The 13,832-nt window shown below is 40.5% G+C and overlaps 1 protein-coding gene across 1 annotated transcript in view; it reads right to left on the bottom strand.

The window, feature by feature from the left end:
• Positions 1-289: 289 nt before the first annotated feature.
• Positions 290-13,832, bottom strand: part of LOC118332861 (matrix metalloproteinase-17-like) — a 69,360-nt gene continuing 55,817 nt past the window's right edge. The window contains 7 exon segments of the mRNA XM_035668295.1: positions 290-577; positions 579-628; positions 7,578-7,835; positions 8,051-8,203; positions 8,947-9,029; positions 11,809-11,911; positions 12,097-12,273. Coding sequence (XP_035524188.1) covers positions 290-577; positions 579-628; positions 7,578-7,835; positions 8,051-8,203; positions 8,947-9,029; positions 11,809-11,911; positions 12,097-12,273 — 1,112 coding nt within the window.

Genomic DNA, 13,832 nt, shown 5'->3' on the forward strand with positions numbered 1-13,832 from the left:
CACGGTATTAGCATTATCAGTGGATCGATGCCTATAAGATATACCCAAGTATGATAATATGGATGTATATATGTATATGTATATGCATGTATGTACTACTCATACTGCAAGGCGCTTTAGATGACCATCAAAGGGCATGTGAAATAAATAACAACAAAATAATACCAGAACATACCAATTGATATTTATATGAACAAAATTTTCCAGTTTTTTTAGTGTCCACTGGCCCTCCACCAAATAGTCTCTTTTTCGCCCCCGGCTTGAGAACTCTGTCCCCTGCTTTCGGCCATCATAGCATTTCAGAGTGTAGAGGGCCCGAGCGAGAGCTCCAGAGAAGGTGGCAGCAGCCACCAGGGGGGTTGACGGGGAGGGCGCGTGGCCTAACAGGCGAGGCAGTGTCAGAGGTGCAGGAGCACACCTCGTATCCATTCTCTGGGCGTGGTCCGGGTGATGGGTGCACGTTTGCCTCTCGTCTTTGCCTTCTTGGCTCTGTGGTCCGGGAGTCCGACTGCACTTCGGTGCACAGCAGCCAGTCTGTAGCGGTGAGGCGGGGGTAGGCCGCCTCCACCTCCATGTCGGCTGCTAGGCACTCGCCAGGTACTCTTCCCTTGGAAAGAATAGGACGAGCCTTTGGAGATAGAGGAAGGCACAGGGTTGGTATTAGTGTGTGTGTTGAGATGCAGCAAAATACAACAGAAGAACAACACTGAACAGAAATAAATACTAACTTCACTTTGTATTTGCCCTTAAAGCAGATGAAAGCATAACAAGGATGCAAAGTAAGTATTATACAGCAAACATAAATATATTAGCAGGATTTTTGGGAAAGGCAAATGTATAACTAATAATACGGATGATCTTTTCCCGTTTCCGATTATCTTTGCTTCCCCTCCAGCATTGTTCTTACCATACCATTGCTCTCCTCCTTCCAGTATATTTCTTATCCATCTCTTAAACCTGTGATCTCTCACTCACTATTCACCACATCTTCAGTGTTCTCTCCTCTCCTCTTCCATCTGTCTCTCTATTCCCTCTTTATCCTAGGCTTGTGGATGCAGCCTGGAGGCAGATAAAGGCTTGATGTGGCTCCAGTTTCCTGGCCCGAAGGTGTGCCTATATGTGAATTTGTATGTTCCTGAATATACATACATACATGCATTTATATGTGTCTTCCCACAGAACTGGGGATTATGTTGGAAGTGGGACTGCCCCCTCCTTTGCAGTTGGCTTGTTCCCACATGCACACACACACACACATGCACACACACGCACACCAGAGAGCTTGGAGCAGGACCTCTGAAGCTGGCGGAAGCTCAGACACAACACAGACCTCTGAACACCTGACAGGGAAAAGAGCCTCCACACATACAGCTGGGAATTGCTAAAGGGGAGAAAGGTGATGTTGCTTGCTCCCATTGAGAGTTGCCTGAAATAAAGACTGAGTATCTCCTGCTAATTAGTTGTTTTTGTGCCAGTTTTGAACACCTACAAGTGCTTTATCAAAGCCTAATATGCGCAGCCAACTGCTGAGGCATTCCTTAAAGGGTATTTGCTTGGTGAAGGCTGCCAATACAGTCGAGTTAAAGCAAACATTACTAATCCTTATGGGAAGGCTATATGTCCTTTGCATTTGACCTACTGTAATTGCTTAGGAGCAGCAGGCAACCTTTCTGCACCACCTGGGGACCCTCCAGATGAAGCCCTCGTCAAACAAAATGTCAGGACCAAGCCAATATAATAACTTGTGTAATTTTCTTAGACCAAATATTTGATATTATCTCTGAACTTGTTTACTGAATGAATACATTAATCCTTACACTTATTTTTTGTATGACATCTATTTTTTTACCCTTTCAGTCCAAGGCCAAAAACTGTATTTTTTATGATTTTATTTTAATGAATTTTATGAATTTAAGTTCCCCTTTAAATATTCTGTCACAAAACGCATATTTGAAAATTCTGAAGGTTTAAAATATGGTCATACTTTTGGTATAAAAGCATAATGACCAATTTTAGCTTTTATGTGTCATAATGACATCTTTGAAATGAGCGTTACATAGCACAGAAACTGCCCTCCTCAAGGTAACCAACGACCTTCTTTTAGCAGCCGATAGGGGAGAGATTTGAACTCTTTTAGACCTAGGTGCAGGTCTAAATTCTTTTATTCTTACCTCTTTTATTCTTACCTCTTAGAGAGAACCTTCTTGGTATTCACAGGTAATTACTCATCATCTACAACTCGCATTACCTGTGGTGTACCGCAAGGTTCTATTTTAGGTCCAATTTTATTTTCCATCTATATACTTCCTCTTGGACAAATTATCCGGAGTCATAATGTCTCTTTTCATTGCAGACGGCACATAGATATACCTTCCTCTGAGACCTGCTGACCCAAGAAGCCTAGCTGCTGTTTTAGATTGTCTCATTGATGTCAACTGTACAACAGTTCATTTAACTCAACGACTCTAAATCAGAAATCCTATTGTACAGTCCTCCCAACCGCATAAATACCATTCAGAATGGCCTTGGTCCGTTCTCCTTCCAAGCTTTGAACCACATATCAACAAATTTATCCAGTCCTGTTTTCTTTATTTAAGAGCTGTCTCTAGAATCAACCAATCCTCTCTCACCCTGACCTGGAAAAAGTAATTCATGCACTCATTTTCTCCAAATAAGACTACTGTAAACTCCCTCCTCTCTGGCATAAACCAAAAGCCACTCTGTCGCCTCCAACTAGTTCAGACTGCAGCAGCTAGGCTTCTTACTGGGTTTAACAGAAGACACATCACCCAAATCCTGTCTTCTCTCCACTGGCTTCCTGTTCATTATATTTTACTAATCACATTTAAAGCACGTCTGGGTCTGGCCCCAAGCTACATAGCAGAAATGTTGACCCCTTATGAGCTAGTGCGCAGTCTTACATCCTCAGGTGACCGTGCTTTTGCCATCAGGGCCCCTAAACTTTTAAACAACCTGCCTGAAGAGATAAGGTCTGCAGAATCAGTGACTTGACTTAAATCAATGCATTTCATGCTCTTTCCTTATTAATGAGAACGGGAAACAATCAAACTTTGATGTGCACATGTTGCTTGGGTTGCCATGAGAACATGCCAGGAAGGTTACAACCAAGCACGGTGGCTCATTTCACTCTTAAGAACCAGAGATATTATACATTAGTACGTTGATCGGCAGCGAGATCATCGGTTCATGTGCAAGTCTCACTGAAACAGGGGACCTGATACTGCCATTCTTCTGGTACCTGTTTGACAGGTTGAGCTGGAATTTCAATGAATGTAAATGTTCTGGCCTGTTTAAAAATGTCCATTCACACATTCATCCCCATATGATGAAACTGAATATTTTATTATTTTATTCTCTACGCAATGAAAATCTTAATGCTCATTACGTTTAACATTATTTAAGACTTTCACTGACAGTATGACAGCTGCCTTACTGATTTATTTCATACTTATGATTCATTAAGTCTCATACTATTATCCTCTGCATCCTCCTATGCTGCTAAGTGATTCAGTTATAAAACAGGCTCTCAGTTTCAAAACCATTTCGCCCAAGAGTTTAAATCTCACTGGCCTTATTAATAAACTTTTCCAAGTTCCAACTATGAGACAACATTAAAACAAATATGCTGTAGGCAAAAATGCACACAATTATTTAAAAAACAATGAGGACGCATCAAACTACAACTATTCAGTGAAACTCAACAACTTTTAAATGACCTTTACATCCATCGAAACATCCGGCCTTTTGCACACAACTGTGTTTATACTTCAGTTCAGTGGTACTGTACATTCTGATTAGTTTTTCTTGTTATCGCAATTATTTTTTCAGTACACACTTAGAATGGCTGCTCATAATGGGTAATGTCATGCTAATGCCACACATAATTACACAAGGCCAGCTGTGAGCTCACACGGACACACGCACACATATTCTCACTCTTGCGTATATGCGTGGGTTTTATAGAAGGCACTAGACATTTTATAGGAGGTAAAAGACCAGAATGTTTTACAGGCACAGATGCACATAGTCTTTAAAGATTACTGACAAGGCAGATCCAGGCGTGACATGCTCCAGTAATGGAGGTGAAGGAGATAGATAGGAGGAGAGATAGGAAGGGAGGAAGACACGTATCAGCACACATGCACTAATTGAATAATATAAACTAAGTATGTATTAGAATTAATGCATTTTATTGGTGTATCAGTTGTTAATTTAAATTGTTAAGTGTCAATATCACCTTGGGCTTCCTTTAATGATAGGGCCAATTATAATGACCAAACTATTTTACTGAGGTGAACACTCGAGTAAATGCCTGATAGCATTAGTTGTACATGGATGAAATTACAAAAGATTATAACGAAAAAGGTCACCAGTAATGGCCCATGATTTCTTTTTCCAGTAACCGTCCATAGCTGGGTTAGTGGTTGACCGTATGTCATAAAAACCTATGAGCTAATATTGGGGATATAGCAGAGAACAATACTCACGTTGTCCATCTGGCACTGACACTTCTTCCCTGATGCGTTTCAGAAATTTCAGAGACTATAATCATATTTTGGAACCAGTTTAATTATATATTAACAGGAGGCAGTGCCCATGCTGCCACAATGAAACACTTCTCATGCGCGACCACTCAGTCACAACAAACGAGCAGGACACTAAAAAAAACAAGGAAAAAAAAGAGAGAAGTCTTGGCTGTGGTCACTGAGAGCCACAATCAGCTCAAATGCTGCAGGCTGCGGTCTGTGTGAGGATGGTACTTACACAGCGAGGTTTAACAAACAATTCAGGCTGTGAGTGGACATGAGCAGAAACAACTTGGGAGCGTGATAAAATACCTGTTATACCCAGCGTAGGTGCTGAGGAGTGAATGCTAAAGCTGAGGGCAGCATAGTGAGGACAAGTGTTCAGCCAAAACAACTACTAAAAAATCTGAAATTCTTGCTTAAAACATATAAATACTGATAATCACTGCGTATTTTTTTAAAATATTTTTTGTGTTCCACTTAATACAAAGGATCACATGACTTTTATGATTAAAACTGTGATCTGAATGCACCTTTCCAGTGTTATGAGGACCTAATATTGATTGCAGTGTATTAGAAATAGCTTCTTCTTTTGTGTATTTCAGTCACAGCCAGCACACTCACAAATTATTATCAGGACAGAAATGTGAAACACAGACATACACCAACACACATGCACACACACAGACATCACAAACAAGCTGGAATAATTTGTAATAAGTAATTTACTGCCAGCAGTTGGCCACGTTTTCAACATTTTTTACCCCAACATTGTCATTTCTGCTGGTGGAAGTTAAAAGCCAACTTGGATAATAATAATAATAACAATAATAATTGACATATATAATTCATATTGTATTAGCAAACAGTTGCCCATCATCCAGCAACCCTCCACCAACTCCTGAGAGAAATATCTGCATCTTTAGCAGCGAGCTAGCTGCTGAGTGAGGAATTGTTGTGAATCTGTAGAGCTTTTTGCCCTAAAAAGAGCTGCCTGCTGAGTCTGAAAACGAGCCTGATGAGAGCTGTGAATCAAGCAGTGAAAAACAATGAGCTGAAAGATGCTAAAACGCTCTGAAGAGCTGAAAGGGACTGCGGTCTGGTGATATCGAGAGTGTAGAGAGAGTCATTTGATCTATTGGTGATACAAAAATATTGATTTGTGCAGTTTTAAATCTTGCAAAAACATTTCTAAAAAGGGTAAATGATCATTCATGCTACACTGAGTGTGTAAGTAACATGACATATTTTCTGAGACATGGTGTAGTTACATAACTTGAGACTGACATAAGGAGTGTGAGTCAAATCAAAACAGGACCAAACACATATTGCAGTCTCAACCTGCCAGTAGAGGAATTCAAGAAAGAAAAGTACAACTAAACTAACAATGAGCACAGCAAAGCAGAAAAATGCAGCTGTTAGTCTGAATAGCTCAAATTAGTCTCCATCTGCATATTTGCATTGTTCAGTCAGTGCAAATGGATGTTTACGGTGCGCACTGGTGTGTGTGTGTGTGTGTGTGATGGTGATGGAGGGCTGGCTGAGGAGGTGAACGACTGTGGGGTAAGTGATGCAGATAGTGTGAAGACTGCACTGAAGCTGTACGCCAGGGGGCAGTCTGTAAAATGCATGGCTGCTCAAAAGTGGTCAAATCAGCAGTTTTCTTTCATTGGCTCTGGCTCTGGTGCCATTCAGGTCTTTTTACCGAAGACAACTGACTGCTCAACTGTTCACGTGAGAAACTTTCTTTTTCTCTTGGAGCAGGAAAAGGCAGAGTCATCAGAAGATGGATTTCAAAGGTTAATGTAGGAGGAACATTCTCTGTTAGACCTCCTTAATTAGATTAGTGATCTTGTCATCCCATCTCAAGTGTTTTTTGAAATACTGTGCCCCCCATGAATCTGACGGACTCCACTGAGCTCACAGTGGCAGCAGGGATTAATAAGGGGAGACCGGCTTGTGGATTCATAACACCCAACATGGCTCTCTACTGTGTTTGCAGTGTAAAGGTCAAGGCTGTTGTTGGCAAGCCGAGAATCCAGTCTTACAACTTCTTTCTGGTAGACTGACTCAGTGTTTGTAATCTAAAAAGTTTGTTGCCTGGAAACTTGAACATCTTGCATCCAAAAGTTCCTAAAGGCAAATGTACAACTGTACTGTTTATGTTCCATAACCACAGCTCACTTTTTATGGGTCAATGATTATTTTTATTATTGTGCATGAACACATATATTTAAGCCTATATACTGTAGCCAAAAGAGTATTTGTGTGGACGTGTGTGTGTAGATAGTACAGTGTTCACTTGCAAGTTAAAATACTTCCCTCGTGCTATTATTTGTTAAAAATAACATAACTGAACATAAGCTTAAAACAAGCTTCCAAAATGTTGCTGTAGATACTAATATGGTCTAGGTTTATGCTCAGATAAGCCAAGCTAATTGTTTGTAGCCTTTAGAAGCAGAGCTGCCAAGTGCTGCTGCATAACATCCACTTCTGCAGAACTCCACACCAACAGTTCGCTATGTGTATTTTTCATATAAAATTAGTTGTTTCCAGCGGCAAGTTAAGACTACCTGAGGGACTCAATTTTCCCTGATTTTTCACAGTTCCCTTTAGAGCCACATAAGGCCTTATAAACCTTTACAACTGGGTGGATTTGTAGAACTTTTTTCAGCTGTCTGCTACATCTGGAAATGAGCTTGATGAAAACTGTCAGTGTTAATCAAGCAGTATAGTTGCAGGCTATAAAACCAAAACAATGAGCTGAAAGCTGCCATAACACTCCGTAGAGCTTAGAGCCACATAAACCTTTATAAACCTGTCTTCATATTTTTCCACTGTTTGTGGCAGTGTTAAAATTGTGGCTTATTTTAAAACTAACTATATAGGTACAGAGCATAAAGAACAAAATGTTTCAATGCCCTCCTTTATTGAATCTCCCCACAAATTTTAAACCTGTCACATAACCAAGTGAGTCAGTAAAGTTTAAGTAAAATGGCAAGTAAAAGATAGATTTTTATGACTACTCACCATCAGACCACCTCATGGCATCGTCCAGATTTGGTGGCAGCCCCTTCCAAAGTGTGCTGTCTTTAGGGTAGCCCAGGTCCATACGCCTCAGGTGGTCATCGTAGCGCCAGTAGTGGTTGTCCTTGAAGAAGTAGGTTTTGTCGTTGTGTAGCCAAACAAAGGCAGCATCAACGCCATCCGAAGGTAGGCCGAAGTCACTGATAGAACGAGGGTAACCCTCCTCCACGTTATTGTCTTTAAATACCCAATACTTCAGACCTGAAAGGGTGGATACAGAGGTCACAGTTAAAGGAAGAAATAACATCTTAGTTTGGAATTTATCCACCAAATTACGACAGAAACATTTAAAAACACATCAGTGTTGATTGTGCTTGATGCAGTGTAGCAAGGAGGCAAAGACATGCTTAGTTAGTCATTTAAACCCACGCAGATAAATACAAACTGAATGTTAAGAGAAATGTGAAATCACAGACCTTTAAAAAAGACTATTTTGTGGTCCCCAGGCCTCTCATACACAGCATCCACGCCATCCAGATTGGGTGGAAGGCCCCTCCAGAAGCGATGGATCTGAGCCGGACGCAGAGACACCAGGTGCTTTTCTCGAGTTAGTCGCCAGAAGTACTTCCCTGTGACAGACAGGAAGTGGTTAGAGCTTGGAACTTCTTCAAAATATCCTGTAGGAGTCTAGAAGAAAAGACATGTTTAGTTAGGACACAGTGCGCTGTGTTTGCAGTAATCATATTACACGTCCTACCCCACCTTCACATCGACACGACTATTAACGTGATTTTGAATTTCTCATTAAAAATAATCATTTTGTTACCTTTGTTTAGCTTATTTTGCCTACCTGTGAAAAACAGTATTGGGGTATATAAATAGCTGTGCTTGTGCTAAGAGGTTTAGTGTAACTAATTTGCAAGAATGGGATCTTTAGCCAATACACATCATGTACTGTATGTTTTAAGAAATAATTTTCTTTATCTAACATATTTTGGCTGAGGAAAGCTCTCTTGCTTTATAAATATATAAGGCACGCTGACCAATAAGCCAAAAAGATCCATTTTAAGCTCAGCAGATAATAAGTGTACAGCAAAAACAGTGTGGCCCTATGGGACCATTTTGTTTAGACTGCAGACTATGTGATGGTGTGTGAGCCTGTGATACGAGCCCTGGGAGGCACACATGGCTTAGCTTTCTATTGATCGCTGGAGCCACCATTCTGTCCTGTGCCTGAGCCCTGTCCCTTCCTCTTTCACTTTATCTCCTCTCCATTCACCTCGTTTTCTCTCTCCTCTCTCGCTGTCACTCTCCATCTATCTGTCTGTCTGTCTGTCTCTCTTGTTTACTTTCTCATTTTAAGCTTGAATACCTTTGAAAAAGAAGGCCTCCCCTCGTATTTGGGCCACAGCATCAAAGTGACTGGTGCATCTGTCTGGGGCATCTCGCGCCAACCTGAGAGAAGGAAAGGTGCAGTACGGAGGAAGGAAAAGTTGAAGAAAGGAGAATAAAGAAAAAATGAGAAACAGACACTGACTTCAATTTCATATTCTGAACATTGAGTGAGGCTATGTACATACCTACCTAATGTTTTACATAAAACTTCAAACAAATTCACTTATTGTAAGGTATGCAGTTCACGAAAAATAGACCCAAACCAGTTTAAGCCATTTGCATAAAAAACAACAGCTATGCGCTAATTGCAACCACCTATCGAGAGAGTCTGAGTGTGTGCATGCATGTGCATGTGTTTCCTTCAATTAAATAGGCTAAACATTAGGTGAAATGCTATCACGCTGACACGGTGAGGTCCCCCAGTGCATTTATCCCTGGGGCTAATAAGTGATTTAAGGCACTGACGTGGTTCGCCTGCCAATGATGAAGCCATTAGCACCACAGGGCTGCCACTGTGAGTGGGAGGCCGCCCTGGTCTTATCAACAAAGATCTCCATTCAGAGCTCTATTAACACAACACCTCTGCCTAGCGGTCAGCATTTGTGGCCCTTGTCAAACATAATACAGCTTTTCCATGTATCAGGACCAAATGGAGATGGTAAAAAATGAGTAATGAGGGCAGCCGATACTCGTGAGGAAAAGAGGGTTTTATATGCCTGTTTAGTTTAGAGCTGATGCATAGTCTTTGTGTATTAGTGTGGGTATATTCATGGAGGCCAGCAAGCATTGGGTGTTGTTGCTAGTGTAGTTTGAAACACAGTTTGATCACTCCCTAAGCAAGCTGCCCTATCTTGATCCTATTGACTCACTTTACCTGTAAAGCAACCAGGCTCTGTTTATGTTTAATAGTAATCAAATCTGTAATGTTAGTACTATGGCAAGTTAATAAAAATACAAAGGTGTTGTTTAGTGCATAAATGTGTATAAATAAATATTAAAAATTGTTCTGTGCTGGATTTTTTGCCCTGCCAGTTATAAAAAAAAATTCAGCCCCAGCAATGCAACAATAATACAAATAAGACATTTCCTGGTGGGGAGGAGAGATACTGTCGCATGACAGTCTACTGCTGTGAGGAATTGTGTGAAAAAGTAGCAAAAAAGACTCCTGAATCCAGGTCATCACTCAGAATTCACTTATGATTCATGTGCTGTGTAGTCTGACTGACACGCTGCACTGCTGCACAGGGTGGTCTGTCCAAGTCTTTGGTCCAGAGTGAGATATCTTTACAGCTAGTGAACCGATTGTACCACAGATGGTAATTACATTTTGTCTCCATCCTATTTCTCCTAGTGCCATTACTCTCACCTCAAGTTGTCACTGGACCATTTTTTAAGAGGAACTTTAGTGATCTTTCCCTACCACTCTCCAGAATAACCACCTGTACATATCCACTAATCTGAAATAAATTAATAAATAATAATTGTAAATAAAACTATTTACAATTTTGACTCTTTGACTCTTACATTATCTCTCTCTTTAATAACCCACTAATGCCAAATGACCAGTAATGCACAGATAATATAAAAATATAAAAACATATAGACATATGCGGATGAAACACATACCATATATTGTGGCAATCCATCAGCACATTTTTTCCATGATGCTGAGTACAGAGTGAGCTGAAGAGCAATTGACCTGTGTGTGTGGAACATTTAAGCCCATATTTATATTTTTTAAATTCTCCTAGAGCAGTGATTCTCCACCGGAGGTACATGTACCCGTATATACTTGTGAAGAGGCCAGAGGTTATGTAGAAACATTGGAGAGTCACTCAATCAATATGAAGAATATTGAAAAAAAAATCCACATTCAGCTGTAACACGTGAACAACATGCATCCAAAAGTTCCTAAAGGCAAATGTACAACTGTACTGTTTATTTTCCATAACCATAGCTCACAGCGATGAGACTAACTAAATGGATAAGTAACAGATGGTTGGAATTGTCCGCTTGTCAAATGGATAAACAGTTGACAAAGTTGGCTAAAAGCAATGAATAAATTGTCAGAATACATAGGTAAAAGTAATAGGAATGGTTCATAGTTAGTAAAAATAATTCAAAAACAGTTGACTTATAAACTGTGGAACTATATCGCTAATAGTAATGTACAAACTGTTTAAATTGTTATGTTAAAAATAATAGATACATAGTTAAAATAGTTGGCTAGTAGGCTAAGGAATAATAATTTGCTGAAATTAACGAAGAGACGATAACAGTGACCATTAGATTCACCTTTCTATCATTAATAGTTAAAAAAATATTTAAAATCAGTTCAAATGAACATTTGGGAGAGGACATGATGTGTGCACGAAGGATTACTGCTCAACAGGCAGGACCGTTGACAAGAAAGGTTGGAAACCCCTGTCCTAGAGGCTCCACACTGCAGCATTTAGGGGCTGTTAGTGGGTCTTTTTACTTTAAACTGCCTTTCCGTCTTCATTTACAGGGGACATGCCTGTGCTCCACCATATTCACCAAGGCTGTGGACACACACACACACACACACACACACACACCTACTTTGACTTCTGATATTTTCTTGATTAAATGAATTCTAATGTTTTCTTTTCTTTTCACTCTATCATTTCTTAATGCTTTGGCAATATTGTCTTTGTTACACTCATTCCAATAAAGCAAATTGAATTGAAATTGAAATGAATAGGGGCCTGAGGGCGCTTGGAAAAGAACAAACCACTACTGTGTGTGTTTGAGATAAGGAGTGTAGTGTTTGACAGTCAGAAAGGTTCTTGGTGTGGCACTATCAGATCTTACTTACAGGAGAGTGGATCTGTTTTCAGGAAGGTCCAGCAGGACAGGAGGTTCAGCCGTCTGGGAGGGGCTGCCTGGTCGATTTGTGTGGGACACTGAGTCTCTGACACCTAGGGAGGATATGTGATAAAAGAACACACAAAAGACAAGGCAATTAATTGTGTGATTCATTTATCAAGAAAAGACAAAGGCTGGCTCAGCTGCTTTCCATAGTTTAATATAAATTTTTTGCAAACTTGCGTGGGGAATTTATTTTCTTTTTCCTTTTTTTCAGTGGATGGGTGTACCCTCGTACCGTAGAGCTGCCAGACGCGGACCTTGTCCTCATATGGTAGGTCGTATTTCAAAGGGTCTCCTACAGGACCCTGGTAGTACGGTCTCATGATGGACTCGATGGCTGAGGTGTGGACCAGGCCGATGGCATGACCAAACTCATGGACAGCGACCGCAAACAGATCCATCCCATGAGAGTCTGAAGGAGACAGATAAAAGGAGAGAGACACAAAAATCATCATTTTTCATAATTGTTTTTATACATCTTATAATGATATTTGGAACTCCTTACCTCCTTCAAAATGGATAAATTGAACCATTTTGAACACAGTTAAAACTGATCTTTAAAAAGGATTTGACATGTAGTTGTGTGTGTGTGATAGGGTATCTTTCATGAGGGGTTCATGGTATCTTTATTTTATTATTGTTTGTGTTTCCCTGTTCAGCTATATGTAAATGATGGTATGTGCCATAAGTTGTTACAGTCTCAAAATAAACATAAAATTAATGTTTGTGTCATGCACTTGCATTTGAAACAACGAATATTTGAAACTGGAATAAAACCCTCCAATTTAGAAAACTGCTAATTTGCTCGCACCGTTTAGGTGAGCAGTCAGTTTAATCAAAGAAGCAGCAACAGAATGCTGGACGCAGCGTATTTTTCTCTCCGCCAATCTTTTATACCCAGCCTAGTAGTAAATTACTTGACAAGAAAATTGCAAACTAAAAATCTTTGACACAGCTCTTCTTTCCTCCCCCTCAACATTTCATAAAAAGATTCTGCACCCTTTTGTGGCTGTAAGAGGAAACAACGGACACAGAAGCAAATATTGTGAAAGGTGTCATAAACAGACATGATAATAAAGGTTTTCACTTGGGGAAGTATTAGTATCTTTTATATATCATGAATTACTTTCAGTTCTGCTACTATCTCAGCGTCAGCCTTGGCAGAGATCACCTTGCTGTTTAAAGTTTGTGACTTCTGTAGAACCAACACAACCCCTGTTTGCATGTGTATCCCTTTTATGAGTGAACTCTATAGGTTGCGAGGCGTGACAGACAGCTCTGGTGGCTGTGAGTACTGGTAGGCATGTGGGGTAGTGAGATAACTATGGTAATACTGCCTGAGCACCTGGGCTGCCAATCAAAACCTGAGTGCGGAAAGACACCTAAAGAGTCTGCAGGCTATTAAAGCAGATTTCCCTCGATGTTCAACTAAAGAAGAAAAGGAAAAGCCTCCAAAAACTCCTTGTCTGGCTCTGCTAAGCAAGACAAAACCTGGGGTTTAGAGATTTAGATTTGCAAAATGTGTGAGTGCTAGCGTGTCGAGCCAAGCTAGCTTAGGGCTCCTCGGTGGCTAGGCTGATGTCTGCATTCTGTTAACCTTATGTTGGCCTCGACTTGGGAACATCTAAGCGCTGTGCTCTGTAAAAAGACAAAGGACAATTGGAGACGTGCACTTGTGCTTACAACACCTGGGATGTTCAGAAGCCAAATGCCAACTCTAATCTACAGGAGCACATGGTGCAGAGAGGAAAGGTGGATAAAAGGAGGGATCAAGGGGGAGAGAACAGGGATTCAGAACAAAGTAGGTACCATGTCATCGTATTTACAGTCCATCAGAGGTTGGCGGAAAAAAAATCCTAATGCCTGCGGACAAAGTCAGAGGCTGAGAGATTTAGGTGGATGAACGAGACTCATTGAGTTAGACACTCGTGGCACACAGACAGGGAGCAGGAAGGAGAGAGAGAGAGAGAG

The sequence above is a fragment of the Morone saxatilis genome, unplaced genomic scaffold (genome assembly GCF_004916995.1).
Source record: "Morone saxatilis isolate NCDOM2014 unplaced genomic scaffold, NCSU_SB_2.0 Contig21, whole genome shotgun sequence".
Taxonomy (NCBI): domain Eukaryota; kingdom Metazoa; phylum Chordata; class Actinopteri; family Moronidae; genus Morone; species Morone saxatilis.